Source organism: Felis catus, chromosome B1 (assembly GCF_018350175.1).
Source record: "Felis catus isolate Fca126 chromosome B1, F.catus_Fca126_mat1.0, whole genome shotgun sequence".
In the NCBI taxonomy this organism is placed as follows: Eukaryota; Metazoa; Chordata; class Mammalia; order Carnivora; family Felidae; genus Felis; species Felis catus.
Genome location: NC_058371.1, coordinates 198,547,095 through 198,573,638, shown reverse-complemented (window position 1 = coordinate 198,573,638; position 26,544 = coordinate 198,547,095). Strand labels below are relative to the sequence as shown.

Sequence of the window (26,544 nt, the reverse complement as noted above, 5' to 3'; positions counted from 1 at the left end):
GCTGTGTGGCTCTGGGCACTGGTCTCTCCTGGAGTGCAAGTCAGGAGATACAGGAGGGAAAAAAAATGCAGAAAACTCACCTCCATAGAGCTTGTCCTACGAGTTCTGATGGCTTTCCTCAATTTGCCTGCTATCATTTATCTTTCCGGTATTTGTGCTAGGTGTTCTGCCCAGAGGTCTTGGTTATAATTGGTGAGAGAAACAGAGTGTGCTTATTTCATCGTAGCCAGACCCAGAGGCTGGAAGAGTGACTTTTCTTTCAGTGAATCTGAGAAGAGGAGAGGTCAGCCCTCGTGGCTTGGAAATGGAAGGATAAAGTAAAACAGTAAGACTGGGACCTAATCCCTAATCCTTGGGCAGGAGCTGGGGCAAGGGGTCTGTTAATTTTGAGCAGCGATTCCTTTAGGGAATCCATATCCATGATTGGATATGGGTGGGGGGAGGGTGCCGTAAGTGGTTAGAACCTCTCAGAAAGCAAAGAGCCTGTGCAGCAAGGCTCATGGGAATGTCTGTCTGTCTGACTCACCACTTCCCATTATTTTTGGCATCGGAAGAACAACTCCATACACGAGGAGGTCACTGCAATGGATGTTAGAGTATGATCAAAAGGCTTGGGAATGGACATGCTGTGTTTGATTTAATATCAAGTGGAAAAAATAGGAGATAAGACAGTTTGTACATTGTGTTTTATGTATTCTGTGACTATAACGGTGTAGGTAATAGGCCAGAGATGGACAGAGATGTATGAAAATTAACGTGATCATGGTAGGGAACCTAAAGCGTGTGAGATTATGGGTGTCTTAGTGGTTTTTTTTCAAACATTTACTTGGTGTTGTTCTGCTGACTTTTCCAATGTGGGAACATGTAGGAGAGTTCCTGGCCTGTTGCCTGATGGTTGTGCGGTTTTCCCATCTCATTGCTGTCATTTATTTGGGAAGGGCTTTCCTGATTGTCACTTCTCACTGACCCCTGATTAGGTGGTCCTGTGTCCTGTTCCTGTATCCCTGTGTCCCCCCTCCTCCGGGTCCTGAGGGGACACTTGGCCATTAATGCTTCTTTGATTTTCAATCTTCTGTGGTAGGCATGAGCAAATGCGGGTAAGGGCAGTATATTCTCCTGCTCACTGATGTGTCCTCGATGCCTTCCTAGTGCCCAGACCAGGCTAGGTACCTCCTCTCCAGAAGCTAAATACTCAGGTCTACAAATGAAAGATGACACTCCACAGCTAAGATATCTTTTTGCACTTTATTTGGCTTTTATGTTCTTATGTTCTCAGGCACTTTTCTGCACCCACATATCACTTTCTCTCCATATCGACACCCACCGTCCAAATCTTTCAGCCAAACCAAAGCTGGGTAGTATGGTGCATTGCGTTGGAAGCCAACCAAAGGAGAAGCCCAGCGATAGAAGAGTATTCGGTAGGAAAGGAAACTCAGAACTCAGGTTTTGGCGAAGGCTGGCCTTGCCAGGAATGGTCAGGAAAGCCTGAGGGATTGTGGCTGAAAGGGTCTCAGGGTCATCGCCATGTCCAGAGCCCTTCCTCTCTGGCCCACTCCTACTGTGACATACTAAATTCAAGCACACACGTGCTAATTCACGTGCACTTTCATTTATATATGGGCATTCTGAACTTGTTTCAGTCTGCACGCAAGTACAGGGAATCGCCCAATCCACAGGGCTGGCATTTTCACAGCAGGCTGCAAACTGATCCAACCCAAACAGCCCTAGCACATAGGGTTGGAAGAGTCCTCAAGCATATCTGCTCCGCAGCACTCCTCCCACAAGCGACACTTAGATTTCCGCAACAGCAGTCAAGACAAGCAATCACCCAACCTTCTCTTGAGCACTTTGCGTAATGCTGAACTCACCGTCTGTGATTAATTTAATGTGTCAACTTGCCTGGGTCTTGGGGGGCTTCAGATATTTGGTCAAACATTATTTTGGACATGCCCGCGAGGGTACCTCCAGACAAGATCAGCATTTGAATTGGTGGACTGTGTAAAGCAGACTGCTGTCCCCGATGTGGGTGGGCCTCAGCCAATCTGTCCAGGGCCTGAATAGAACACAAAGGGACAGAGGAAAGGAGAATTTGCCCTCACACGTACACTGGTCTTCTGCCCTGTCTTTCCACCAAGCCTTGGTTTCACCTCAGAATCATTCTTAATATTTTTTCAGTTGAGCAGAACTCAATCCGCAGTCACTGCCCCAGCTACTGGAGAGTTACTTCTCCCACGTTTTGAACCTCTCTGTGTCTTCTGAGACACGTCTGATGCTCTGAGGTGAAGACAGGTGAAGCCTTGAGCCCTGCGGGACACAGCCTGGATGATGGTGGGTTCGTATCAGCTTCTTGAGCAGAGACCCACAAGGCCAAGCCAAAGACTGGTAACAGGCGCTTGTTAGGACGTAAGAGAGTCTTTCCACTGAAGTCTGAACACCTTCATCTAGGACCAAAGCCAAGGGTCCCTTGGGGTTTCGGGATCCGGGTTGAGGGCAGCTCAAGGCTGCTTATGGCACATCTGGCACCAGGACCTTGGCCTGTGCTTTTCGGCCCACTGCTGTCTCTGGTCAGACTGTATGGTTTTCCGGTGAGAAAGCCTTCAGATGCTATTTCCCCAATTTCATGTCGAAACCATGGGCTAAGTCATGAAGAGGACAGGCCATTGATCCATAAGAAAAACGAGGGGTCCACCTTCCAGAGAGTTTGGAGATAAGCTATGAATGAAACCCAAATGGTTGTGACGTTAGATTAGCAAAGGTTTATTTTTAAATACTTAATAATATTAACCGTGTAGGGAAACCTCCGGTTTCCTGAAATGGTGAGACTATCCGTTTAGACAATCCCATTTTTGACATAATTGTCCAGCGTGGAGGCGGGGTCTTGCTCGGGCCTTCTGGCCACCTTATTGTCGCTCACGGATGAGTCCGTGTTCTCCTCCGGAGGGCAGGCCTTGTTCCTTTTGGCAAATGCCTGGCTGATTTCTGCATGGGTTCTGTTTTTTGTCTCAGGCAGGACAAAATAGAAATAGATAGCACCTGTGAGGCAGATCGCAGCAAAAACCAGGAAACAGTAGGTGTCCAGACTTTTCTGTGGGAAGGAGAGACAAGGAACATCAAGGAGACAATCACAAATCTGGCTGTGAAACCATCTCTCAACAGATTTTTTAAATATTTTTTTAAGTGTTTATTTCTGAGAGAGAGACAGAGCACAAGCTGTGGAGGGGCAGAGAGAGAGGGAGACTCAGAACCCGAAGCAGGCTCCAGGCGCTGAGCTGTCAGCACAGAGCCCAACACGGGCCTCGAACTCACGCACCGCGAGATCATGACCTGAGTTGAAGTGGGACGCTCAACCGACTGAGCCGCGCAGATGCCCCTCTCAACGGATTTTTATGGCTCCCCATCCCTATATCAATATTCCTGGATGGCATACCAGGCCTGTGACATAGGCTCTATAGGCGAATGGTGCCTTAATAAGCATCTGCAGGAGACGTTCTCATATGAGCCATGAACACATCAGCTTCAAACCCCGGGACCCATGAAGAAATGCCAGTCTTCTGTTTTCTTTTTTGAAAACTAGGCATATAGAAACTAGTCATCATGAAAGCAACGTGTCATACTTGCTGAAAGTTATTTTAAGTTCATATTTACGCACCTTGAATGAGGGTGCCTGAGACTGGAGCCTACCACCTGAAGCCTGAAAGTCACCTGCGACAGCTCTGTCCCCTCAGCTGTCATGCGGGACCCATGCACTGAGTCCCAGCCGGATTTCTTCCTCAAACAGGTCCCTGGTGTCGCCTCCCCTGGCGTCCCCACTCCTGAAGTCCAGCCTAGGGGGCACCTGGGGCCATATGGGACCACCAGACTCTGCTCTTGTGGGAAGGCAGCCACCGATGAAGATACATAAATGGACGTGCGTGGCTGTGCTCCAGTAGAATTTCCTTACAGAACAATAAACCCTGTGGTGGGCAGGACTTCGTCAAACCCGGCCATGCCCAAGGGACAATTGCCTCTCGCTTTCTTCACCCACGTCCCCCATCCATGTGGCCTCTTACCCATCTCTTCCCTGCAATGCAGCCCAGGGAGTCTTGCAAAAATGTATCTTGGTCATGCCAGCACCCTGCTTAAAACCTTGCAGCTGCCTCCCATCGCTCGTGGGACCCACTTCCTTGGCTCGCCCTGGGGTCACGAGGTCTCCTCTCTGTGCCTCTTCCGCGCGGGCTTTGACACTCCCGTCTCCCACCCTTCTTCCACTGAGTCGGGGTCCCTGCACTTGCTAATCCCTCTTCCCTACACTGTCCACCTCCTCAGCTCCTGTCTCTCTCCTTCTCCAAGCACGTGCCCTGCCGCAGGCCAGGACCCTGTATTATCATCTCTCCTGGTTCTGTCCTCCTTCCCTGGACATTGATGGTAACTGCATGGTTAGTAGTGTGGCTGCTTGATGAATGACTGTCTGCTGCTGGGCTGTCCGCTCCAGGAGGCAGCAGCTCCGTGAGCAAAAACGTCTGGTTTTGCTCATCGCTGTGGCCCAGTGCTCAGGCCAGTGCGTGGGCAATGGTAGGTGCTCAGCGGATAATTTATGGAGTGAACAAATCAATCGATCTGTCACTCAGATTTCAATCAGAGAAATCAATCTGTCTCGTAAGTTTCCCTGTTGCTGTGGACTTGACTTATGTGGCCCCCAAATTCGTATGTTGAATCCCTAACCCTCAATGTGACTATATCTGGAGATGGGACTTTTGAGAGGTAATTAAGGTGAAATGAGGTCATAAGGGTGGGGTCCTAATCCCACAGGATGAGTGGCCTTAGAAGAAGGGGGAGAAAGAGAGCTCTCTTTCCCTCCATGAGCACACAGAGGAAAAACCATGGGAGGCCACAGGGAGAAGGCAGCCGTCCGTGAGGCAGGAAGGGAGCCCTCACCAGAAACTGAGACAGACAGAGGTCCCGAGGTGCCCACCTGGAAAAGCAGATCTTTGGATGACATTGCCCTGGGCCCTAATCCTACGATTCCCATCTCTTTCGAAATGAAAGCTCTTTAAATACCTGCCTGCCCCTTTGTAGTTCTCTTTTTTTTTTTTTAATTTTTTTTTTCAACGTTTTTATTTATTTTTGGGACAGAGAGAGACAGAGCATGAACGGGGGAGGGGCAGAGAGAGAGGGAGACACAGCCATCAGCCCAGAGCCTGATGCGGGGCTGGAACTCACGGACCGCGAGATCGTGACCTGGCTGAAGTCGGAAGCCACCCAGGCGCCCCTGTAGTTCTCTTTTCTGAGGCACTTCTACAGAACAGGCACACTGCAAGAGGACCTCGGGCCCCTCAGAAAACCCATTTTGCTAGCCCACCTTGCCGGGGCTGTGTGCCATCAGGAGGCTGGAAGCCAGAAGCTGGAAACAGGCTCCAGGGCCCAATTTACAATGGGGTTGCTCCTGCAAGGACCAGACCGGACCAGACCAGACCAGTCGGAGCCACGTGGGCCCGGGCCCGGGCCTTCGTTGCCTTTCCCCTCATCGTGATGCTCAAAATCACGCCTGGGGTGGAGATTTAACATGAAAATAAGGTGTGTTGTGTCAGCTGCACCTGTGCGTCCTGGCTCCTACGTGCTCGTATGTGCTCAGAAGGCACCCCTTTCCCGCCTCGGCCCCTCAACACCTTCCCCGGCCGTTGTCTGGGACGCAGCCTGGTGTCCCTCCTCCTAAGGCTGCCTCCCTCAGCTCGGGTGTGAACTTGCAATACTCACACCATCCTTGCCCCTTTCTACCCACGGAGTCAAAGAGCCTGAGGTCGGTAACAAGACCAGATCAGCTGGCACCTGGGCCTTGTGCTTGCAGGCTCCAGAACGGTGACAAAATGGGTTTCTGTTGTCTAAGTGCCCGGGTCTGTGGTGTTTTGCGATGGCGGCCCGAGCTGACCAAAATACCACTGGCCCTGACATCCTATCCTTTTACGACTGGGAATAATTAGAAAACCTAGGTCTCTGCTTTGAAATGAAGCCCGTTTAATTGAAGCTTGTACAAATTCAAATATTTTCATTGCTCCTGGGAATGGTAAGTCAAGAAGAAAGGATTTTTATTTATTGAAACAATTTTTGTGTTTGAGAGAGAGGACACGCATACGTGGGGGAGGGGCAGAGGGAAAGAGAGAGAGAGAAGCTCAAGCAGGCTCCGTGCTGAGCAACAGGGCTCGATCCGTGGCCCTGGGATCATGACCTGAGCTGAAATCAAGAGTCGGACGCTCAACTGACTGAGCCACCCAGGTGCTCCAAGAAGAAAGGATATTTTAAATGACTAGTCGGTCTTTGCAACAGCCGTGTCAGCAGGACCACTGGCTCCTGCTGGGGACATGAGCTGGCCCCTGCCCGCAGCCGAGGGATGCTGCTGATATTCATACTGGCATCAGAACTGAGCCTCGTTTGTTGAGGATTCTGGGGCGAGACCTTGAGCCGAGACCTTTGCACTCAGGGAATGAAGCGTCTTGCCCAAGGCCTCCCGTTTGGTTGGCCTGAGCCTTAACCGCCTTGCAAACTGGCTCCTGGTGGCCAGGCATTGCAGCCGAGGCACACCCCTTCCCTCCAGGACCAGCTTCCTAAGCCACAGCTGGCCGATGCGCGTGGTAAGCTGTCTGAGCCTCTCGTGTCTGAAAACGCCTTTTCCCCTCTCTCATACGGGAAGGTACAGACTTCTGATTTCAAAGTAGTTTCCTCTCAAGCATTTGAAGACAGTGTTCCTTGCCCAATGGCAGTGGAATCTTGCTCAGGAGGAGGAGGATGTCCCCTGATGGTCATTTCTTTTCAGGTTATCTGAGTTTTCCCTATGGAACTTGGAGGGTTTTCTTTTTAACCCCAGTACTTTTTTTAACGTTTATTTATTTATTTTGAGAGAGACAGAGAGCATGAGCAGGGCAGGGGCAGAGAGAGGACAGAGGATCCCAAGCAGGCTCCCTGCTGTCAGCACAGAACCCCAGGTGGGGCTCGATCTCACGAACCGTGAGATCAGGACCTGAGCTGAAATCCAGAGTTAGATGCTTAACCCGACTGAGCCCCCCAGGCTTAATAAGAGTACGTTGACTGAGTGGATAAAGGAATGAAATCTGAGCACTTTCACGGACAAGCATGAAGGGACAAAGGTGGTCCAGGTTAGATTGTCACGACGGGACCAAAATAGAATCCTTCTGCTCAGTGTCCACCGCGACCCGTGGGATGCTGGCTCACAGGTGATTCATACCAAGCTCCCGGGCGAGTCAGTGCTGGGCTGTCACTTAAGAACCGATGGGGAGTCAAGCGCCTTCCACCTGTACCTCCAGCTCTGCGGAGAGCTTAACAAGTCAAGGCTGCTCCACGGTCGGAGCGTTAGGATGTCTCTAGGGGAGGCCGGAAGGCAGCAGGGATCTTAGTGATATCTTACGCCTCTGCCTTGCGTGGTAGCTCCCAAGCCGCTGTCATATGTATCGGGTCTTGTTGGAGTTGCTGCCTGACGGCATTTCAGCTCCGTGTGCCCAGCCGGAAGCCGCATTTAAGGACCCTGTGGACGCCCCCGGCTTGCCCTTCCCTCCCTGGCAAGCCCGCTCTTCCCCACTGGTTCTCAGACACACGCTGCTATATTCCCTGGGCCAAGATGGACACCAGACTCGCCTCTGACTGCTTCCCCGCTCTCTGCCTGTCTCTGCTACTAAGTCCTGATGACTTTACCCTGAAACATCCTTTTTCTTTTTTGTAAAAATACACACTTTTTTTTTTTATCCAGAGAGAATTTACATAAAGTAACTTGCGCAGATCTGAAGTGTAGAGTTCAACAAGGCTGGATGAAAGTACTCTCCTGTGTAACTAACACCTACGTCAAGACGCAGAACATTTCCAGAAAGTTCTTTGTGCCATTTTCGAGTCAGTGCCTCCTGTCTCCCAGCCACCTCCCTGCCGTCCCCAACACATAGAGGCAACCACCGTTCTGGTGTCTGTCACTGTACCCTCCATTTTTCCTGCCCCTGTCCCGGGCCACCAGGCAGCCAACGAGTTCTTTTAAAGTCACAAAACGAGGGGCGCCTGGGTGGCTCAGTCAGTTGAGCATCTGACTTCGGCTCAGGTTCACGATCTCACAGTTGGTGGGTTTGAGCCCCATGTCGGGCTCTGTGCTGACAGTCCAGAGCCTGGAGCCTGCTTTGGATTCTGTGTCTCCCTCTCTCTCTGCCCCTCCCCTGCTCACACTCTGTCTCTCTCTCAAAAATTAATAAACATTAAAAAAAATTTTAAAGTCACAAAATGGTTCTGTCTTAAAACCATGCAATGGCTTCCTAGAGTCCTTTGGAAAAACCCCAAATCCCTATCACGCCCTCAGTACCTGGGCAGATCCGGCCTCCACCCCCCTCCCCTCCCTTACAACTACCTGTGATGCCCTACATCCCTCAGCTGCCTGCTCTGGGCCTGCGCAGGGCCTCTGCCAGCCTCTTCCTGCTCCCCACCACCCTTGCCCCCACTGACTCCCTCAACCTCAGCTTGAAAGGTCCCTGCACTGGTCAGCCCAGTTAGGCCCCACTTTACTCCCTTCCATGAAGCCCAAACCTACACCTGATCCCACAAGGATCATGTCTATTCTCTCTGAAATGTTAGGGCAGGATTGTGCCCCAATGTCGGTGCCAGTGGAGAAGGAGCAAGTGAAAGGTTGTCTCCTCCTCCCTCTAGACCCAAGGATATCAGCTGGAGCCTCCAGAGAGGCGAGGGGGCAGTTTTATTTGCTTTCAGATCCCACGATCCTGGGTCCGCATCAGCTTCCTCCTCACGCTGAATAGGCATTTGGGATATGACCCGATAATTTTCAAGTTGAAAAGAACCATTTTCCCGCTTCCAGATTTTACTGAACTCAAACGAAATTTTATAACGCCTGTGGAGTCAAGCAGGTGTACAATTGCAGGCAATCTTCTCCAAACCAGAAAATGCTGGTGCCGACGGCAGAGGCTGCTTGGTCCGCAGGCTTTTATAACCAACGGCCCAAGGGACACACCGATGCTGACCGTAGCAGAGGCCCAAGGAAAAGGCAGCCTTTGGCTAAGGACATGGAAACAGAGTGATACTAATGCCCCCACGGGTCAAGGCAGCCCATGCCATCTGCCCATATCTAGAACACTCTGCAGGAAGGGGCGGGGTGGGTGGCAGAGAAGGGGGAAGAGGGAAGAAGGCAACAAGCCATCCTGGACGGCTCAGCGAGTTCGGGGCAGTGTAAGCTTCCAGCATTCACCATGAATTGCTCTGTCTTTCTTTTCTCCTCTTCCCAAGTGACCCTAGGACCACACGGCAGGACGCAACCTTTATGGTACTAATAATGACCACGATGGCAACTGGTCCTGACTGTCCACGGGCAGACACTGTGCTCAAGACCTGACTTCACCTCTGACTGATTCGGGAGCCCTGCTGCAAAACTGGGGCAATTCTTTCGTTGCACGGACATAAAAATGACGGCAATCAAAGTTGGACAGATTTGACCGGCATGGGCTTCACCTAACTGCCGACGGGCATGGTCAGGATTCAAGTCACGGTCGGGATTCAAGGTCAGGCCGTCTGACCTCAAAGTCCGTACAGTCTTCCCAGTGTCTCATTTATATCTAAGGTAGTGCCAGGCAAATCAGGGCAATAGGAACAACAGACAGCTACGGCAGCCACCACTCACCAGGCTGGTCTGTACTGGAGATGGTCCTGACGTCTGCCTCAGGCCAGGAGCCCCCAGACACAGAGCCTGACTCTGGGGTGTCAGTGCAAGTGACCCAGGGGGCACGGGTAGGGGAGGGATTGAGCTGGGGGTATGTGACCAAGTGTCTCGGGCTGCTCAGAACCAAGTGGTTCTCCGGGAGGTGAGACTTACGGGGACAGTCCTGTTGTGGGTTGGATTGTGTCCCCCAAAAGGTATGGTGAAATCCTCACCCTGGGGCCCGTGAATGTGGTGCTGTTTGGAAACTGTCTTTGCAGAGGTAATCAAGTTAAGGCGAGGTCATACGACACCACGGTGGGCCTCCAATCCGATCACTGGTGTCCTTACAGAAAGAGGCCTGGAGACACACACGAAGGAGGAAGGCCCCGTGCCCAGGGAGGCAGAGACTGGGGTAATTAGTGCAGCTACAAGCCGAGGAGCACTGAAAACCTCCAGCAGCTCGGAGAAGGCACGGGACACGCCCTTCCTTCACAGCTTTCTGGAGGAAGCAGCCCTCCTCGCCTCTGACTGTGTGCTTCTAGCTTCTGGAACCGCGCGAGAATAAATTTCTATTGTCACAAACTGCTAAGTCTGTGGTACTTGGTGATGGCCGCTCTGGAACCTGAGATAGGAGGGGACGCGTCCAGCTGGAACTCAGTGCTTCTTGGGGCCTCTGGGAGACACGGAGCACACAGCAGAGTCGCCCCCACACAGACAAGGAGGGGGAAGCTGCGTATTCACCCACACCCTCGCTGGCTGTGGGCCGCCCCGACCGTCTGCCTGCCCCTCCCACAGGCTGAGAGCGAGCCCCACGTGGGGGGTGGGGGCAGGATGACGACAGGCTTCTCAGAGTTGTTTGCGGAGGAGAAGGTCAGGGTGAGTGGGTGTGGGCGGGGCCCCAGCAGCAGCTGTCCCACAACTGTAGCTCAGGAGTCCTCATCCCAGCCAAAGGAGGTGACATCACCTCTGGCCAGGTACTGTGGGCGCTTCCCTTGTGTGAGCTCACTCAGCCCTCCTGTGACCCACGGGGTCCATTCGTAGACGGGGAGGTCAGGGCGGGCCAGTGATCCCAGCCCCGGCGGCCCCCAGTGCCTGCTCTGAACCTCCACAGGCTCTGTGCTCCGTTGGTGAATGAGAGTGAGGGATTTCCCATTTTAGAGATGGGGAAACTGAGGCTTGGAGCAGTCAAGGACCTAGCCCAGGGCCCCCCTGCTTAATGTGTGTGGCAATGAAGTTTTGGGCCACGTCGCTGTCTGAGGCCGTGCTGGCTCTGATGTTTGCTTTCTGGGGTAGCTCCTTGCAGGTCCCTGCTCGGCAGCTGGGATATACTTACCACTGACATGTTTTGGGAAACATGAAAAACTCAAGATGTCTTGAAAAACCGCACTTGGGGGCTGGTATGGGCTGCACTGTGTCTACCGCCAGGATTCACAGAAGTCCTAACCCCCCGCACCTCAGAATGTGGCTGTTTGTGGAGGTAGGGTCTTTAAAGAGGGGATCAAGCTATAGTGAAGTTGGATGGTGGGCCCTGACCCAATGTGCCGGGTGTCCTTAGAAGAGGAGACTGGAACACAGACACACAGAGGGACGGCCACGTGAAGACACGAAGACAAGATGGCCGTCCACACACCAAGGAGAGAGGCCTCAGACGCCATCAACATTGCCAAGACCTTATCTTGGACTTCCAGCTTCCAGAACTGTCTGTTGTTTAAGCCCCCGGCCCTGTCTGGTTGTGGCAGCCAGGCAGACTAAGACAGATACTCCTGTGGCTGCGACGGTTTCCGGAAGGGTGGTGGGACAGAACTGGTCGTTTGTGGAGTCCGCAGCGGAGAAGGACCCACATGGGAGGGTTAGGGTGGTGGGGGGTGCGAACCTGAACGTGTAAGTCCTGCATCTGTCTAGTGTAGTCATCATGGCCAACAGCAGCCCCAGGGCCCGGCCTCTGCCCTGGCAAGCTCCTGGCCTCCTTGCCTTCCCTGTCCCGGGTCAGGGGGCCCACCTTTCACAGAATCTAAATGTGGTCGCCTGGCCAGGGTCTCCATCAGGGTGACCACAAAGGCCGTTCACCTTGAGTCAATGCTCACACCTTGCACGTTTCCTGAATGGTACCCCAAACCTAGAGACCCTGGAGACACCCTGGCTGGCAGGAGCTCTGCTTCCAGAGCATAAAGAACATTAAAAATACCCACGGGCATAAGGAAATGCTCATAATATCATGGCATTTGAGAAAAGCAAAAGAACAAAAAATTCGCTCCAATTTTTATAAATATGAAAAATTACATATATTTGGAAGAAAGGAAGGAAACAGCGTCATTAACCCATTAACATGCCTGGTTTCACCGCTTTACAGTTTCTACAGTGAGCCTGAATCATTTATAATTAGAATCCCCTCACAACTTTTCAGGAAACAAGGAAGGAGGAGGAGGAGAAGGGAAGGAAGGGGGAAGGGGGAGGAGGAGGAACAAACAGAAGGAAAAGAAGCAGAGGAAGAGGAAAAGGAAGATGAACAACTCGGTCAGTGACTGTCCCCAACAGAGAACTAGCCCTTGTGTTCTGCCCTCTTAGACAGACTCACTCAGTGGCCCTCAAACACTGGCTGAGTGAATGAACCCTACAAGGGCTGTGTTAGGAATCCTGAGAAAATGTACGTAAACCATCTGGTCTGGTGCTTGGCACAGAAAAAGCAGCAAGATGCCCAGTGAGATGTTGACACTATGGGAATAATTCATTAATTTGATGTGTTGCTACAGTGCCCCAAGGGGCAAGGCGAGGGGCTGATACGTCCTCAGCCTCTCTGCTGCCCTCCCTTGCCTGGTGGTGAGTTATAATTACTGTGTGTCAGCCTAATTACTAGTGATCCCCTCGTTTCCTTCTGCCGCCCCTTCCAGCTCCACTCCGCCCCCAGGAACAGGCTGAGCTCACACACTACTCTCCTGACCTACCCTTGCTGCTGGCCTGTGCAATGTTCCTCTCTTGTTTGTATTTGTTTCCTCCCTTCTTAGCCTCTGTGCTGCTCTCATTCCTCTGCCCTGCTGTGCCCTTCTCCCACCTCTGGACAAACTCCTGTGTGAGTGTTTGATAAATGTCCTTGAGCTGACCTGTCCTTCTCTACCCCCATCCTCTATCTTTCCCTCAGTCTGTATGTCTATTGTCTATCGAGCTATCAATCTATCCCTCTTTTAAATTTTTTTTCAAGTTATTCATTTTTGCGAGTGAGAGAGACAGAGTGTGAGCAGGGGGGAGGCAGAGAGAAAGGGAGACATGGAACCCGAAACAGGCTCCAGATTCTGAGCTGCCAGCACAGAGCCCAACGTGGGGCTCGAAGTCACGGACCGCAAGATCATGACCTGAGCTGAAATCGGAGGCTTAACCGACTGAGCCACCCAGGTGCCCCTCTATCAATCTATCTCTAATCTCTCTTTATCTTTGTGCAATTCGTAGTGTTGTTATATGTGTGTTTACGTAAATTTATGTAACTTACATAAATGGAATCTGGCTACAGCCTTCCCTCTGCACTTGAGCTCTCTCAGCACCGGGTTTAGGTCTGTACACGCCGCGGATAGAGATCTAGCTCACTGCTTCTCACTGCAGTGGAAATGTCATGTGCCTCTGCTAGCCCTGTATTGACGCTTTCCCGGAGGACGGCGCCCAGGTTACTTGTAACTCCTCATCACCACGGACAGCGCAACAGTTACTGTTCTTGGGCATCTACCCTACGGACCTTTGCAAAAGTTTCCCTGGGATACATAATTAGGGGTGGAAATTGGGGTTAACAACTGGTTCCACTGGTGCACGAGCGTGTGCCCATTCCCGTGATGTCTTTGCCAACACTTGGTAATTCTCCAGATTCGTAATTTTGATAATTGGACAAATACCCACGTTTCTCCTTCTGCGAATTGTCCTTTCTCATTCTCTACTTACCTCCCCAGTGGGACTCCTGCCTTCACTGTTGACCTGCAGGACTTCCTTAGTATTCCAGCCATCAATCCCCTGCCCGAGCTGTTCCTCACAGGGCTGATGTCCTTTTGTTATCACCAAATCCGTCCCCTTTCTCTGCATTGTTTGTGCTGTTAGAGGTCTTGTCCTTCCCTGTCTGGGTCTCACAGATACCTTCCTACTTTGTCTTCTGTTTCATTTTTCGTTTTACTTTCCACATTTGGCTCTTGAATCCATCTGGAGTCATTTTGCACATCTTCTCTATTTATTCCCTGCCTTCTCTCTCTTCTTTCTTTCTTTATTTTTTTTTAAGTTTGAAAGTTCTTGCTTAACCAAAGGGCTCAACAGGTAAAATAAAAATATTTAGAAATTACTGATCTACAAAATACCCTCTCTATGAATAGGAAGGAAAGGAGGACTTGATATATTTTTAAGATTCTGCTGTGCTGAATTTCTGACTGTGAGGTTTGCATCACAGCCATGGACATCCTTCCCGGGGCCAGACTGATGATTGACCAGGACTTCCACTAATTGGGACGACCAAGAATGGGAAATAGCTGCACTGAACTATAAGGGTCAGGCTTTAGGAGGAAAGAAGTTCTGGCCGTCACATGGCCCTTCTCCTATGAATAAAGTCTTCGTGGTCCCCTCCTGAGGAGGCCAACAGCCTTGTTTAAAGTGTAGAGATCTTGCAACAATGTGGGTGGAACTGGAGGGTATTATGCCAAGTGAAATCAGTCAGAGAAAGATAGATATCATATGTTCTCACTCATATGTGGAAGTTGAGAAACTTAACAGAAGACCACGGGGGAAGGGCAAGAAAAAAGATACAGAGTTACAAACAAAGAGGAAGGCAAACCATAAGAGACTTTTAAATGCAGAGAAAAAACTGAGGGTTGATGGGGGTGGGGAGCTGGGGGGGGGGCGGCGGGGAAAATGGGAGATGGGCATTGAGGAGGGCACTAGTTGGGATGAGCACTGGGGGTTTTATGTAAGGGACGAGTCACGGGAATCTACTCCCGGAGCCAAGAACACACTATATACACTGTATGTTAGCTAACTTGACGATAAATTATATTAAAAATTTTTTTTTAATTATTGGAGTAAAAGAAAATAAAAATAGATCGTAGAGATCTTTCTGGGACCAGTTCAGAGGCATCTGGGCTATGAGCACAACTCGGAAGTCTGGGCTGCTAGTCGGCTGACACTGGCTGTCACTGCAGGGGATGAAAAACGAGGGTGTGTGAGCTACCCTGTCACCTGCTTAGCTGGCTGCCCAGTCAGGTGCTGCCTTGTGCGTGATCCCCTTCCCCCTCGGGGAAGTGGACCCACTCTCTTCCTGACTGATCCCTCCCCTGCCCATCGTCCTGGCCCAAGTGTGAGCACGGCTTCTCCTGCAGACGACAGGAAATCCCAGCCACCAGGCCTCCCTGCCTACAATATGCCCCCTCCAGTCCAGCCCCCACACAGCCAGAAGGGTCTTCTCGAAACACAAATCCAACTGCTCGTCCCACTGCTACCTTAGTATCCTTCACTGTTTCCTCAGCACCCACATCAGGGGTTCTCACGCAGGGCTACGCATTAGGATCACATAGGAAAATACTGATAATGCCGCCCCCTCCCCCACCGACTCAGAATCTCAATGATCCTACGCATCATCATTTATCTTAAACTCCCCCCAGGTGAACCTCGTGTGATTCCAGGGCTGCGCACCTGTCATCTAAATGATCAAGTGCAAATTCCCTAACAGAGTGTTCAAGTCCAGTAGGGTCAAGTATATGATCGAGTCCATATAGGAGCGTCCAGTCTGTCTCCTGTTCCTGGGCACTTCCAGGCTCTTTTGTAATCTGCCAGGAGCCCTGCCACCCCAGAACTGGCACCCCATGCTGCCTCCTGGGCGTCTCAGGATGATCCTGTGCTCAGTCGGGGGGTGGAGGGCAGGAGGCAAGGACTCAGCACCACGCCTGGCTGGCTTCTGGGTAGCCCCCGATAAGTGACCAGGTTCTGCTTCCCAAACCCACCCCCACTTCCTGCGGTCAGCCGCACAATGGCCCCCAAAGATATCCAGGCCCCGATAACCTGGGAACATTGTCTTACATGGCCAAAGGGAATTTGCAGATACGATTAAGATTCTGAGATGGGCAGATGATCCTGGATCATCTAGGTGGACCCCACCTGCAATCGCAGTGTCCTTTTAAGAGGGACGCAGAGGCAGGTATGACATGGAAGGTGAAGGCCAGGTCTTATCGGTGTGTCCCCACACCCCACCAGCGCTTGGCATTGTTGTAGGTACTCGGCAAGGGTTCGAGGAATGAGTGAGTGAGTGAGTGAATGAATGAGTGAATGAACATGTGCATTTTGAAATCTAAATGGTTTTTGGTGGGGTGACCCAGAGGGGCTAGACAGGGTTAGGTCTGAACGTTGGCCCTACTCTTTCATAACAGTGTGATCATACACACCCAGTGTGTCTTGTGCCCTCTGGTGACACATGTCACCTCCCACTTAGCCATCGTTTGGTCATGGCCAGGCCTTGTGCCATGTGTCTCGATACAACACAGCTTAGTGTCTGGCCTGCAGCCACTGGTCGTCTTGTTCTGGAAAGACACAGACGTCCACACACTCATGGACCCGTCATCTTGGCCAGTACAAGGGGATGATGGGGTCACTCTCCTCCAGGGACCCTGAGAGCCCTGTTTCCAGACGGCTCCAAGTGAAGGTCTGGCGACTGCCTGGCAGAGATGTGGTAATGGCCCTGGCGTGTTCACTGAGGGCTCCCTTCCTTCCCTGTCACCCCTCAGTTCCTCCTTCACACAGTCCCTGGTAGCTCACATAGCCCGTCAGCTTTTCACGACCCTGCCGCACTGACCCAGCGGGCTGCTGCAGAGATGGCTCTCCTCCTTGGCTCCCCCAGACCGCCTACCCATGTCCCTTGTGTGGCTGTGGACATTGCCAGGCAAGATCAAGGTCAGGTGGTCTCTCTCTGATGTGGGAGCCACACATCTCTCCAGCTCTAGCCTCAAAATGCCAAAGGCAATGACAGGATCTGAGCCCAACACCTCTCAGGGAACGGGTCAGAGACCTGCCTGCTGGGTCCTCCCCAGCCACTCGTCTTTCTGTGAAGCCCCCCCCCCCCCCCGCCCGCTCCAACTCCTTTTTGCCTTGCCCCAAACCCTGAAACCTCAGCCCGTAAGGAATGGTGCCCACAACTCTCCTGTGACTCCTGTGCCCTTGACACGTCTGAGAGGAGACTGCTGCTCTGGATATTCAAAGACAGACATGACGACTTGTGTCATTTCTGCAGGGGGGGGGGCCCTCAGCTCTGTGGGCGGGTGGCATCCTTCTTGGCCCTGAGTCCTTACCTGGGCCCTGGCCTTATTCCCCTGCTCTGGGCTGGGCTCTGAGTGGCCCTCGGGCTGACTTGCCCTGCGAAATGTGGCGCACGAGATCATACCGGTGGTGTGAACGGATGCATTTTTAATCACGGTGACAGCACGCTCGGGGAGGGGATCCTCTAACCACTGAGAGTCCTGGCTTATTTTGCCCTCAGACGCTCTAGTCCATCACACAGGGTGACCCAGGATGAGCTGTGGTCCCAGAAACCTCTCAGGCTCCCGGGCGCCCAGCTGGAAGCGAGCCAGTTAGAATGAACGTGATCCCCTAAATTAGTGGTCAAGGCTATCAAAAACTGGGTTACGGTGAATGGAGTTTGACACACACCAAAGCCCTGTGGGTAGAGGAAGGGCACATGGGGCTGACATCCATGGGTGGGACCATGTTCTTCCTCCCATTGGTACGGGACCTTCAAGTGTCCTAAGCCTGCTGAGTCTGACTTTCCTCCTCCAAGGGTGGGCAATGGCTGTCATTATGGAAGGACAGATTTCTGGCTCTTCCCCTCTGGACACGAGGCACTTTGCATTTCCCCTGGGGCGAACCGTGTGACTGAGGCTTTCACTCAAAGGCATTTGCGTGGTGGCAGCCCGCGTCACTGCCGGGCGAGGCCTTAGCGGACACGTGTGAGACCCGTCACCTGCAGGGGCTGTTGCTGCAGAGGGCAGAAGCCTGAATCGGGAAGTTCTGGGGCAGGATCTCCAGTCCCCCCACCGCTCCCCCAACGAACACCTAGCATGAACAAGACACGGTCCTGGGTGCTTTAAAGCCCCTGAGACTTGGGAACCGTTTCTTCCTGCAGCAAACCCGAACCATCCTGGCCGACATGTGGGGGCAATGAGACCTAGCGTGCCATGGCATGACTGAGCGCGTGACCTGCTCTGTCGTGGTCGCTGTCCTCTCCTGCACCCCTTCCCTGACAAAAGTCACCCAGCTGAGTAGGCCGAACCAGCAGGTGCTTCAGGAACCCGGCACAAGCCTGGCCCGTACACACCGAGTCCCCGGCAGCGTCTCGAGGGACAGGCAGCGCTGTGTCTCTGCTGGGAGAAGCTGTGGACGGGTTATGATTCACCAGACGAGTGACATGAAATAAAGGTCAGATGGATCCGATCAGCTGGAGACCCCTCTAAGGTGCATGCCTGCGTGTGCACGTGTGTGCATGTGCACATGTGCATATTTAAACGTAAATTAACTCCTCAGGCCCAGCTCGAACGCACTTGTAGGAAGGAATACCCTGCCGTATAACCAAGGGCTCCTTCGTCCCCTTGTCTCACAGGCGAGGATGAGGGACTGGGCTCAAGTCCTGCTCTGTCATTTCCCAGGGGAGGACCTTGGGGAGTGGCCGCATCTCCCCGAGCTCTGGCCCACTGGTCTGCATGAGGGAGACACGAAGGCACGACCTCCCGGCACCGACAGGGGTTGACTGGGGCCTGGCACCCAGCAAGTGCTCAGCAAACACCGGTGTTCCAGAAGCGCCTCTGTGCTGTTTGCTCATGAACCATGGTGGGAAAATGAGGGGTCGTGTTTGGGGTTGGGGGGCTTTCACCGTCCCCCAACCCCAAACTGCTCGGAAGACAGTGGACTACTTCCCAGGCACAGAAAGCTTAGGGGTGGACCAGGTGAAGCCTCTAGAGTTCTCCACTTACATTGCAGGGGTGGTAGGGGGGTCCGTGTCGACAGAGAAGTGGTTTGAAGTTAATTTTCCCCATGATAATGAATATTTTACTGATCCCTGGCTCTGCTGGCTTTGACCCAAACAGGAAAAAGCCATTTCAGGTTCGAAGTCATTGAACAGACAACTTGTTATGTTCTGGCCGCTCCGAGGACGGGAGGAAATGGGCATGGGGCCCAGGGTGTCCCCCACGTCATGCACGCTTTCAGAGGCAGGGTGCCTGTACCTCAGATGCAGTTGGCGATGCTTTAAAAGTCACACGGCGGGTCAGCCTCTCACCCAGACTAGTGAATCGCAGGCAGAGAATGCCCACAAGTAAGAGGCCAAGTCACCAAGTAAGTGGTGACTGCAGGACCTCGGGCTGACTGTTGTCTGTTCCCTGAGCCTCAGCCTCTCGGCAGTGAAGTGGATGACAGGAAACCCCAGCTCAGGGCTGTAGGAGTGGGCACAGAAGAAGCCGTGTGCAGGGGACCTGTAACCACATTTGCAGGTTTAACCATCATGCGGTGCTGTGGCCGGGCCTGTTGACCTGGGACTCAGTCGAGCTTACAGCAGGGCCTCTGGGATGTGCTGGGCTTGGTGCTAGTCAATTAATAAGCAAAGTATTAACCCCAGGGGAGGGGGTGAGGGTTGAAATGGTCCCTGAGAATGGATGGTGGGTCCTCCTCAGGGACATCTGATGGATTCTCACCTTCACTGATGGTATCACTTCTGTCATGGGTAGCAGGGAGCCCTGGAGGCATTAGAGCAGAGGAGCTGGACCCTCTTTGGCATGCAGCTGGGCCCCTGGTTCTGGGCAGAACACCTGTAAAGTCCTCGTCTTTATGCTCCTGCCCCCAGAGAACTCTCTGATCTCATTTCTTGCCTCTGCCATTATCATTACTCACTCTGTTCCAGCTACACTGGCCTCTTTGCTGTTCCTTATACAGGCCAAGCATGGCCCTGCCTCAGGACCCTTGCACTTGCTGTTTCTCTGACTAGACCTCTCCATTCCTGGGCTGCTTCACTTCACTCAGGTCTCTGCCCAGGTGTCACCTCCCTTGAGGTGTTGCCTCTAAAATACGAGGTGTCACTGTCACGTGTAAAATAGCACATCTGTTTCTGCTGCTTCCCTTTCTGGCTCCAGGACCAACAAGCACAGGTTTTTGTGTCCACTCTATCCCCATCGCCTGAAACAGTGCCTGGTACAGAGTAGGGACTCAATAAATACGTGCTGAATAAATGAGCGAGTTGACCTACACAGAAAGAACTTGTATCCATTTCCCGAGTTAGCATTTCCCTGTCCGCCACGGTCACCCTTGGGACGGTGACCCCGTCAGCTTGGTTACGATGCCAATGAGGATGTCCGACGCATGGCACGTTGCAGCGTGCACCGTCACTGTTACCCGGACCTCGTCTAGCACCGTGACCAGCACATGCACAAAGGCAGGTCTGGGATTCTACCCTAGGCTTCCCTGCAGACCCTCAGCGACAGGAAGCCCACTCCCTCTGAGGCAGCCCTTGGCATCCCGGGCAGCTCCTGGAAGGCGCAGGAAGGAGAAAGCGAACTAAGGGTTTGAGCCAAGGTGCATTTCGGCCGTCCTTAGGCCAAGAGCGTGAGTTTCCCGGTTGTGACGGACCCGGCCTCTGCTCTGTGGATCGGCCCTCAGGGTGCCGAGTCAGAGGGCATCCCATGGGCAAGAGACCCCTCGGCGGTCATACCTGGATGAACGGGAAGAGGAGCCCCACGGCGAAGTTGGAGAGCCAGTTGACGGTGCCCGCGACGATGAAAGCAGCCGGCCGCTGGGGCTGCTGGAAGAACTCGCCGGTCAGGATGAACGGGATGCCCCCTGTGGTGGCAGAGCAAGGGCGCATGATTAATCACCGCGACAAGGTGACAAGGTGACAAGGTCGTGCTGCTGGCCTCCATCTCCATATGGCAGGGCGGCACCCTTTCCGTAAGAGCCGGCCCTGCCTGGGCGAGGGACAGCTTCGGGAATGCGTGCTGGAGTCAGCCCCTACCTCCTCAAAGTGTACGAACCGCCTCTCTGACCTGGCGCATCCCAGTGAGAGGCGACTGATCCTGTTGGCTCTCCCAACGCCTTCTGAATCAAGCTGTAACCCACCACAAAATGACTACAATAGATGCCAACTTGGTTTCCAAGGCAAGTGACATTCACTGGCATATTGTGTCAGGCAGGTCCTGGCTCCCATATTCCCTGGGAGAGAAACCTGAAGCCCAGAGAGCTTACTTGACTTACTCAAGGTCACCCAGCTCCCGTGTAGCAGGGCCAGAACTGAGGCTTGGGACTCGACTTCCACAAGTCGGCACTGCCCCCGCTGATCCTTGCCTGACGGGGCGGAAACCCTCACTCAACCGGCAAGCCATTCATCTTCCTGATCTCCCCTGTGACTGGATGGGTGGTGGGTCCCAGTCCCAGAGTCGCCCTGGCAGCGGGACGTCACTCAGCAGAAACATCACTGGCATTGACGGAGGACAGTTGTTTATCTTGAGGACTATAATGTGCAGTTGCACGATGTTTGTCACCCCTCACCTCCTGGATGCCCGGAGCTCCCCACAGGGGCTTGCACCCATTTCCAAATGTCCTCGGGGTGCCACACGTAGCTGAGAATCCCCAAGGTCTGCACCGTACTCTCCCTGAACTCAGTGAGATCCAGGATTGGGCCCTGTGCCCAGACCCAGGACCTGGGGCTCAGCATGGTCACTGGGGTCCTGTTTGCACCACCCCCCAAATGCAATCCCCACTGTGCCAATCAGATCTACATGCCGGCGTCGTACAGACAAGGGTAGTGGAAGGGGAATGCCAGACTCCAGGAAGACACTTAAGGGTTCCATGGTTGTTGACCGTGCTGGGGCTGGTCCTACAGTGGTGGACGACAAGAGCAATGTCCTGCCCCCTTGGGATTCATTCCCTCTTCTGGAAGGGGGGAGAAATGACTTGTCTATGAAAAAGAAGTGAACGAATGAATAAGTAATTACAACATGCGCTAAGTATGGAGGGAACACACTCAGCCCTGGAGGGAGCCGGTGTTCGTAGCGGTCAAGGAGGGCTCTCTGGGAGGCGATGGGTCAGATGTGACTTGAAGGAGGAGACACAGCTTGCTAAGATTTGGGGAGGACTGCCAGGCAGAGGGACGGGAGGGTGAAAGGGATTGGGTCAAGGTCTAGAGCAGAGGCCACTCTGTTGAGCGAGGGGAGAGAGGAATGGTATTAAGCGGGAAAGGGAAGCAGGACCAATTAAGCAGCCTCTTGTAGATCAAGGAGAGGGTCTGCTACTGAAGGAAAACAATGCGGGGTTTTGAGTAGGGGCTGCTGTGATCCGCCTGCATTTTGTAGAGACCACAGCTGTTTAGAGAGGGGACCGGAGGGTGGAGTGGTGGCTGCAGGAGGCTGCTGGCCAGGGCAGGAGGAGGCCATGGTCGCCTAGAGGGCTTGCATGGTACCAGGGGGGATGGAAGGAAGGGGCAGAATTCAGAGACTCCACCCCATGGAGGCAAAGCTTTCACTGTGAGCGTTACAAACAACATACACTGATCAAGTTCAACCAAGAAACCCAAGGCCACAGGGGTCACAGGACGACTCAAGCCTGTCCCTTCAGAGTGTTCGCTGTTATAACCCCTCTATTCTGCCAGCAAGCCTTGGCCTCCAGCACATCAAAATGACTCAGAATGGACCAGCCCCTCATCCCCCATTAGACTATGCGCCCTGCAGGGCAGACAGTGTCCCCATCTGCCTGGCATCTTGGGCAGAGAGTAGATATGTGATCGATATTCACGTACTTGTATTAGACACTCAAAATTTGATTTTGAAAAGATCTGATATATTGTTTACTACAAAGAAAGGAGACTTTCCATATCTTAAAGGTATCTATCAAAATGTGCAAGAACAACCGTGACGCATTGAAACGTGCGAAAACCAGCCTTTAGGTCTCAGCAAGCACGATGTTGCCTCGTCGAGAGTCTGTCGCACACCCGGTTGTTCCCGCAGCTACCACCACTGGGAGCCGTGCGGCACACCCTCGGGGGGTCAGTTCACAGCTACTGTGAAGCCTGGACAGGGCTGAAGGCTGGTGTGCCACCTGCCCTGACTTTCCCAGGTGTGGTCTGGAAGCACCTGTCGGTAGCTCCATTAACATTCCTCATCCTGGTACATCAGCTTACGGTGGAGCAGAGAATGTTGATACACCTGCCTCCCCGCATGTCTCTGTGTCTCTTCAGGGCTGGGCCACGACTTGTTTGCTGGTGGTGGCCCTCGCTCCTGGCACAGCACTTAGGGTACAGATACTAGGGACTCAGTAAACGTCTGCAGGACCCACAAGGAACGAGCAAGACACTGTGAGGTTCGCAGCACATCTACGTTGGGTCTCCTCTCTCCTCCCTTCAGGCCATCTCTGAGGGCAAATACAAGAAACAATAAGAATTCTGTACAGCCTGTTTTGCTGATTGGTGTTCATTTCCATGATCCCCCTTGAACCTAACAACCAGGTGGTAAAGCACAGCGGGCTAGGGCTTGGCCTCTGGTGTCAGTAAGGACAGGTTTAAATGCAGCTCTACCGAATCTCTTGAGAATTAACGCTTCTCACCTGCACAGTGATGACAGTAGGAACTTACCACGGAGGTATTTGTGAGGATTAAATGACTAGTAAGCACTTAGTATTAAGTAGGGCACATGAGAGGCATTCAGTAAGTGTTAGCTTCTATAATTAATATGGTAAGTGTTAGCTTTTTCTTCTTATTATAGAAAGAATTATTTCCCTTCATTTTGTCATGAGCTAGCTGAAGCTCAGAAAACGGGAGTGACATGCCCAAGGACTCTTAGCCAAGAGTGATGATGACAAAACGAAGATGCTGGTGGTGATGATTATAAAAAGCACAATGGTGCTGCTGCGACTGCTGGTGGGGGTGACAGTAAGTGGCACAGATTGTAAAAAGCACTTGACGTACGTTATTGCATTTAATTGCCACTAGTATGTGGTAGTTGTTACTACTATTTTTCCCACTTAACGTGTAAAGAAACAGAGGCGTAAGAAAGTTAACCGATTCCCTCAAATCATACCACCAGTGGGACTCGGACTCAAGGCTGGGTAACTGCCAGTTTGAGTCTTAATGACTCCATTGTGACGCAAGCAAGACTAAAGACGTTTACAATTTTTAAAATATGGGAAAGGAACTTAAGAGTATTCATGGTTTTATCTGAGTGCCCTACCAACTTCTGGAATTCACTTTTCTCTTTTGTCTGAAGGCAATGTTAGCCTGGTTTCCTGAGAGCCTCTCACTGTTTCTTTAAATCCAAAGTAAAATGAGAAAGAATGGGGTGTGATATGCAAACAGAGTGGATTTCTGGTAGGTCCTTTATTTTTCTGTTGTTTTTCAAAATGAAAATTGTGTTGTTATATTTTTCTGATTATCATGAGTAATATGTACCCATTTTTAACAATTAAAGAAAGCATACGATGTAGAAAAGCATGAAAGGAAACAAAAGTCATCCCTAGACCTTCCATCCAGAGAGGATATCCACTTGTGTTTTGGTACTTGGCACGGACATTGAATGTTGCTATAGAGAAGCCTAGAGCTAGTCCAATACTTATCCTTTAGGCAACTGGCTTTCTCCTGAAGAAATCCTTTTTTATGCTTCAAGTTATTAACTGAACTGTTTACTAACTGTGATGTGTCTGGGGTTGGTCTCCCCATAACTGTCTTTCTTAGAACACAGTGACTCCGTCTCAACTACAGATCCACTCTTCATTTACTTCCTATCTTAGATTTGAAAGCCTCTTCTGTTCTACCTGTTGGACTCTCTACTCCACAGACAGTGATTATCTGTATGTTGGATTAATTTTCTCCCTCTTCCATGTCTGTTGTCTCCTGAATGACTTTATTATCTTGTGTCTAAACAGATTTTGCATGCTTCAGGCAATCTCTCCCTTCTTTCTCTTCTTCATCTCTTCTCTTTTCTTCTTTCTTCTGGTCCCATGTTGGTGCATTCCCTGTGCCACTGCCTTTTGTCTTTCCATGGTAGAATGAGTTGTTCCATCCAGATTGCCATCCACCCTGATCAACACCTTTTCTGATCTTCTTCCACGATGTCTTTTCTTTCAAATCACAATTGGGGGTGTGAGTACTGTCTTTTAGTAACTTTTCCATAAATGGAGGCCAACATTAGGGCTGGGGAGCAGAGCAGACTTGGAGCATCTGGGCTCTGCTCTGGCCTCTGAGATTTTAAGTGACACGCACCAGAATCCATTCCAGGAGGTCAGGGGTACACCCAGCTTTTGTGGGCTTCAACTGGTCTCCTCAAATTAGAATAGTCTTGGAAAATGAGAAGTCTTTTGGGGAGGACTGCTGCGGGGGAAAGTATCTTCCCCAGGACTGCTGACTCATCTCCTCACTCTAGCTCCCCCACCAATCAGGGATGTTAGTGAGAGTTCTTAGGGGGTATTGAATCCCCTTCCCTGGTCAGTGCTGTTTCGGAAGGGTGGAGACAGGATGTCCTATGCTAGAATATCCTTCCCTGGCTGCCAATTTACACAGCCTATGGTATGTTTCCTTCTTGGCTTGCTGCTGGCCATATTTTTTTTTCCGTATCAAAGTTAAGGTTTGTTTGGTTGGTTTTTTTTAACAACTTTTTTAAAGCTCATTTTGTTAGGTATTTGTGGGAGGAAGATCTGTCAGAAGGCTGTACGTGACCACATTTACCTAAAATCCCTTGGTAACTCGTTTTGTAAAGTTAAGGTATTGGTGTTTCTTGTGGTAGGTGTGCGGTTGGCACTCATTTTAAAATAACGTGCTTCAGAATTAAAGGGCAGTTGGAAACAATCCCTTCTGGCACAGGATTTTGACAAGGGGGTACCTTCTTCCAAAATCTCTGGTCGGGGCCCTTTACTTTGTGGATCTTGTTGTTTACAAAAAGATTTTAGATGCCATATCTCACTGGATCTTTCTTCACAACCCAACTATGAGTTGTGAATTATCGCTGCAGATTAGGAAACTGAGGCTCTAGAAGACGAAGGGCTAATGTTACTGGTCCCACTTGTAAATGAAAGATGTGGAGACAGCTTTTAGGTAACAGGCTTGAGCAATGGCCCCCAATGACCCCCTGGGCTGAATGCAAACAGGTGCATTAAGTGACCCACCCTGAACCAGCCATAAGCCCCAACTGACCATCGGGCTACTTGTAACCGGGCACAGTTACCGAAAAAGGAAAATTCCATATGTTCTCATACCTCCTCACTCCCTCCAGTACTATAGCCCCTCGTCACCCCTCATGCCAGACAGTTTCTCCTCTGCTGTCCTGCTCGCTGCCCCCCTTGCAGTGACTGTATTCGAGAAACTTCTATGTCCTTTGTTCTGCTTTGGGTGAATTCTTTCACTTCCTCCTGCTGCCGGCCTCCACCTGATTGGGTCACTCCAATCACCCCCGATTGCACCCACAAAAGAGGATGCAAAGTTGGATTTTCAGACTCAAAATCCTGCCTTCTTTTGACTGCACCTCTCAGCTCAAAAGGATAAAAGATGACAGTGGATTCATGCTGCCGTTTCCACTCTGTATCCAGCGTGCCTCGCACGGAGTTCTCTTTGCGTCACAGGACCCACACCTGCTGCCTAGGAGTATGGTGCCGCTTAAACTTCGCAAATCGTGTTTATGTCTCTTGGCCAACATTCCTTGTTATCTTATTTGGTTCCTACTTGTTATTTTATTTGGCTATGTTATTCTGGATTCGCCGGAAGCAGACCCTGACATGGGTTTTGTGTGTGAGTTGTTTCTAGAAAATGCCGGTAAGGGTGTGGGTAACTGAAGGAAGTGTATAGAGGGTGTGTTATCAGCAAGTCACCTCTGTGGGCCACCAGAACTTAATCCCGTTGGGGCCTCTCGGGAAACCGT

At 51.7% G+C, this 26,544-nt stretch overlaps 1 protein-coding gene across 7 annotated transcripts in view; it reads right to left on the bottom strand.

Annotated features, from left to right (window-relative positions):
* SLC2A9 (solute carrier family 2 member 9) overlaps positions 1-26,544 on the bottom strand; it is a 262,356-nt gene that overhangs the window by 7,180 nt on the left and 228,632 nt on the right. For 4 of the 7 annotated variants that reach the window (XM_003985513.6, XM_019829751.3, XM_019829752.3 and 1 more), the window contains 2 exons: positions 20,364-20,491; positions 1,232-3,085 (listed from right to left, as the gene is read on the bottom strand). In XM_003985513.6, coding sequence (XP_003985562.1) covers positions 2,831-3,085; positions 20,364-20,491 — 383 coding nt within the window. In that variant the 3' untranslated portion in view covers positions 1,232-2,830. Of the gene's footprint in view, positions 1-1,231; positions 3,086-20,363; positions 20,492-26,544 lie in introns of those variants that run through there. The other 3 variants (XM_045056586.1, XR_006597235.1, XR_006597234.1) reach the window with 2 other exon arrangements.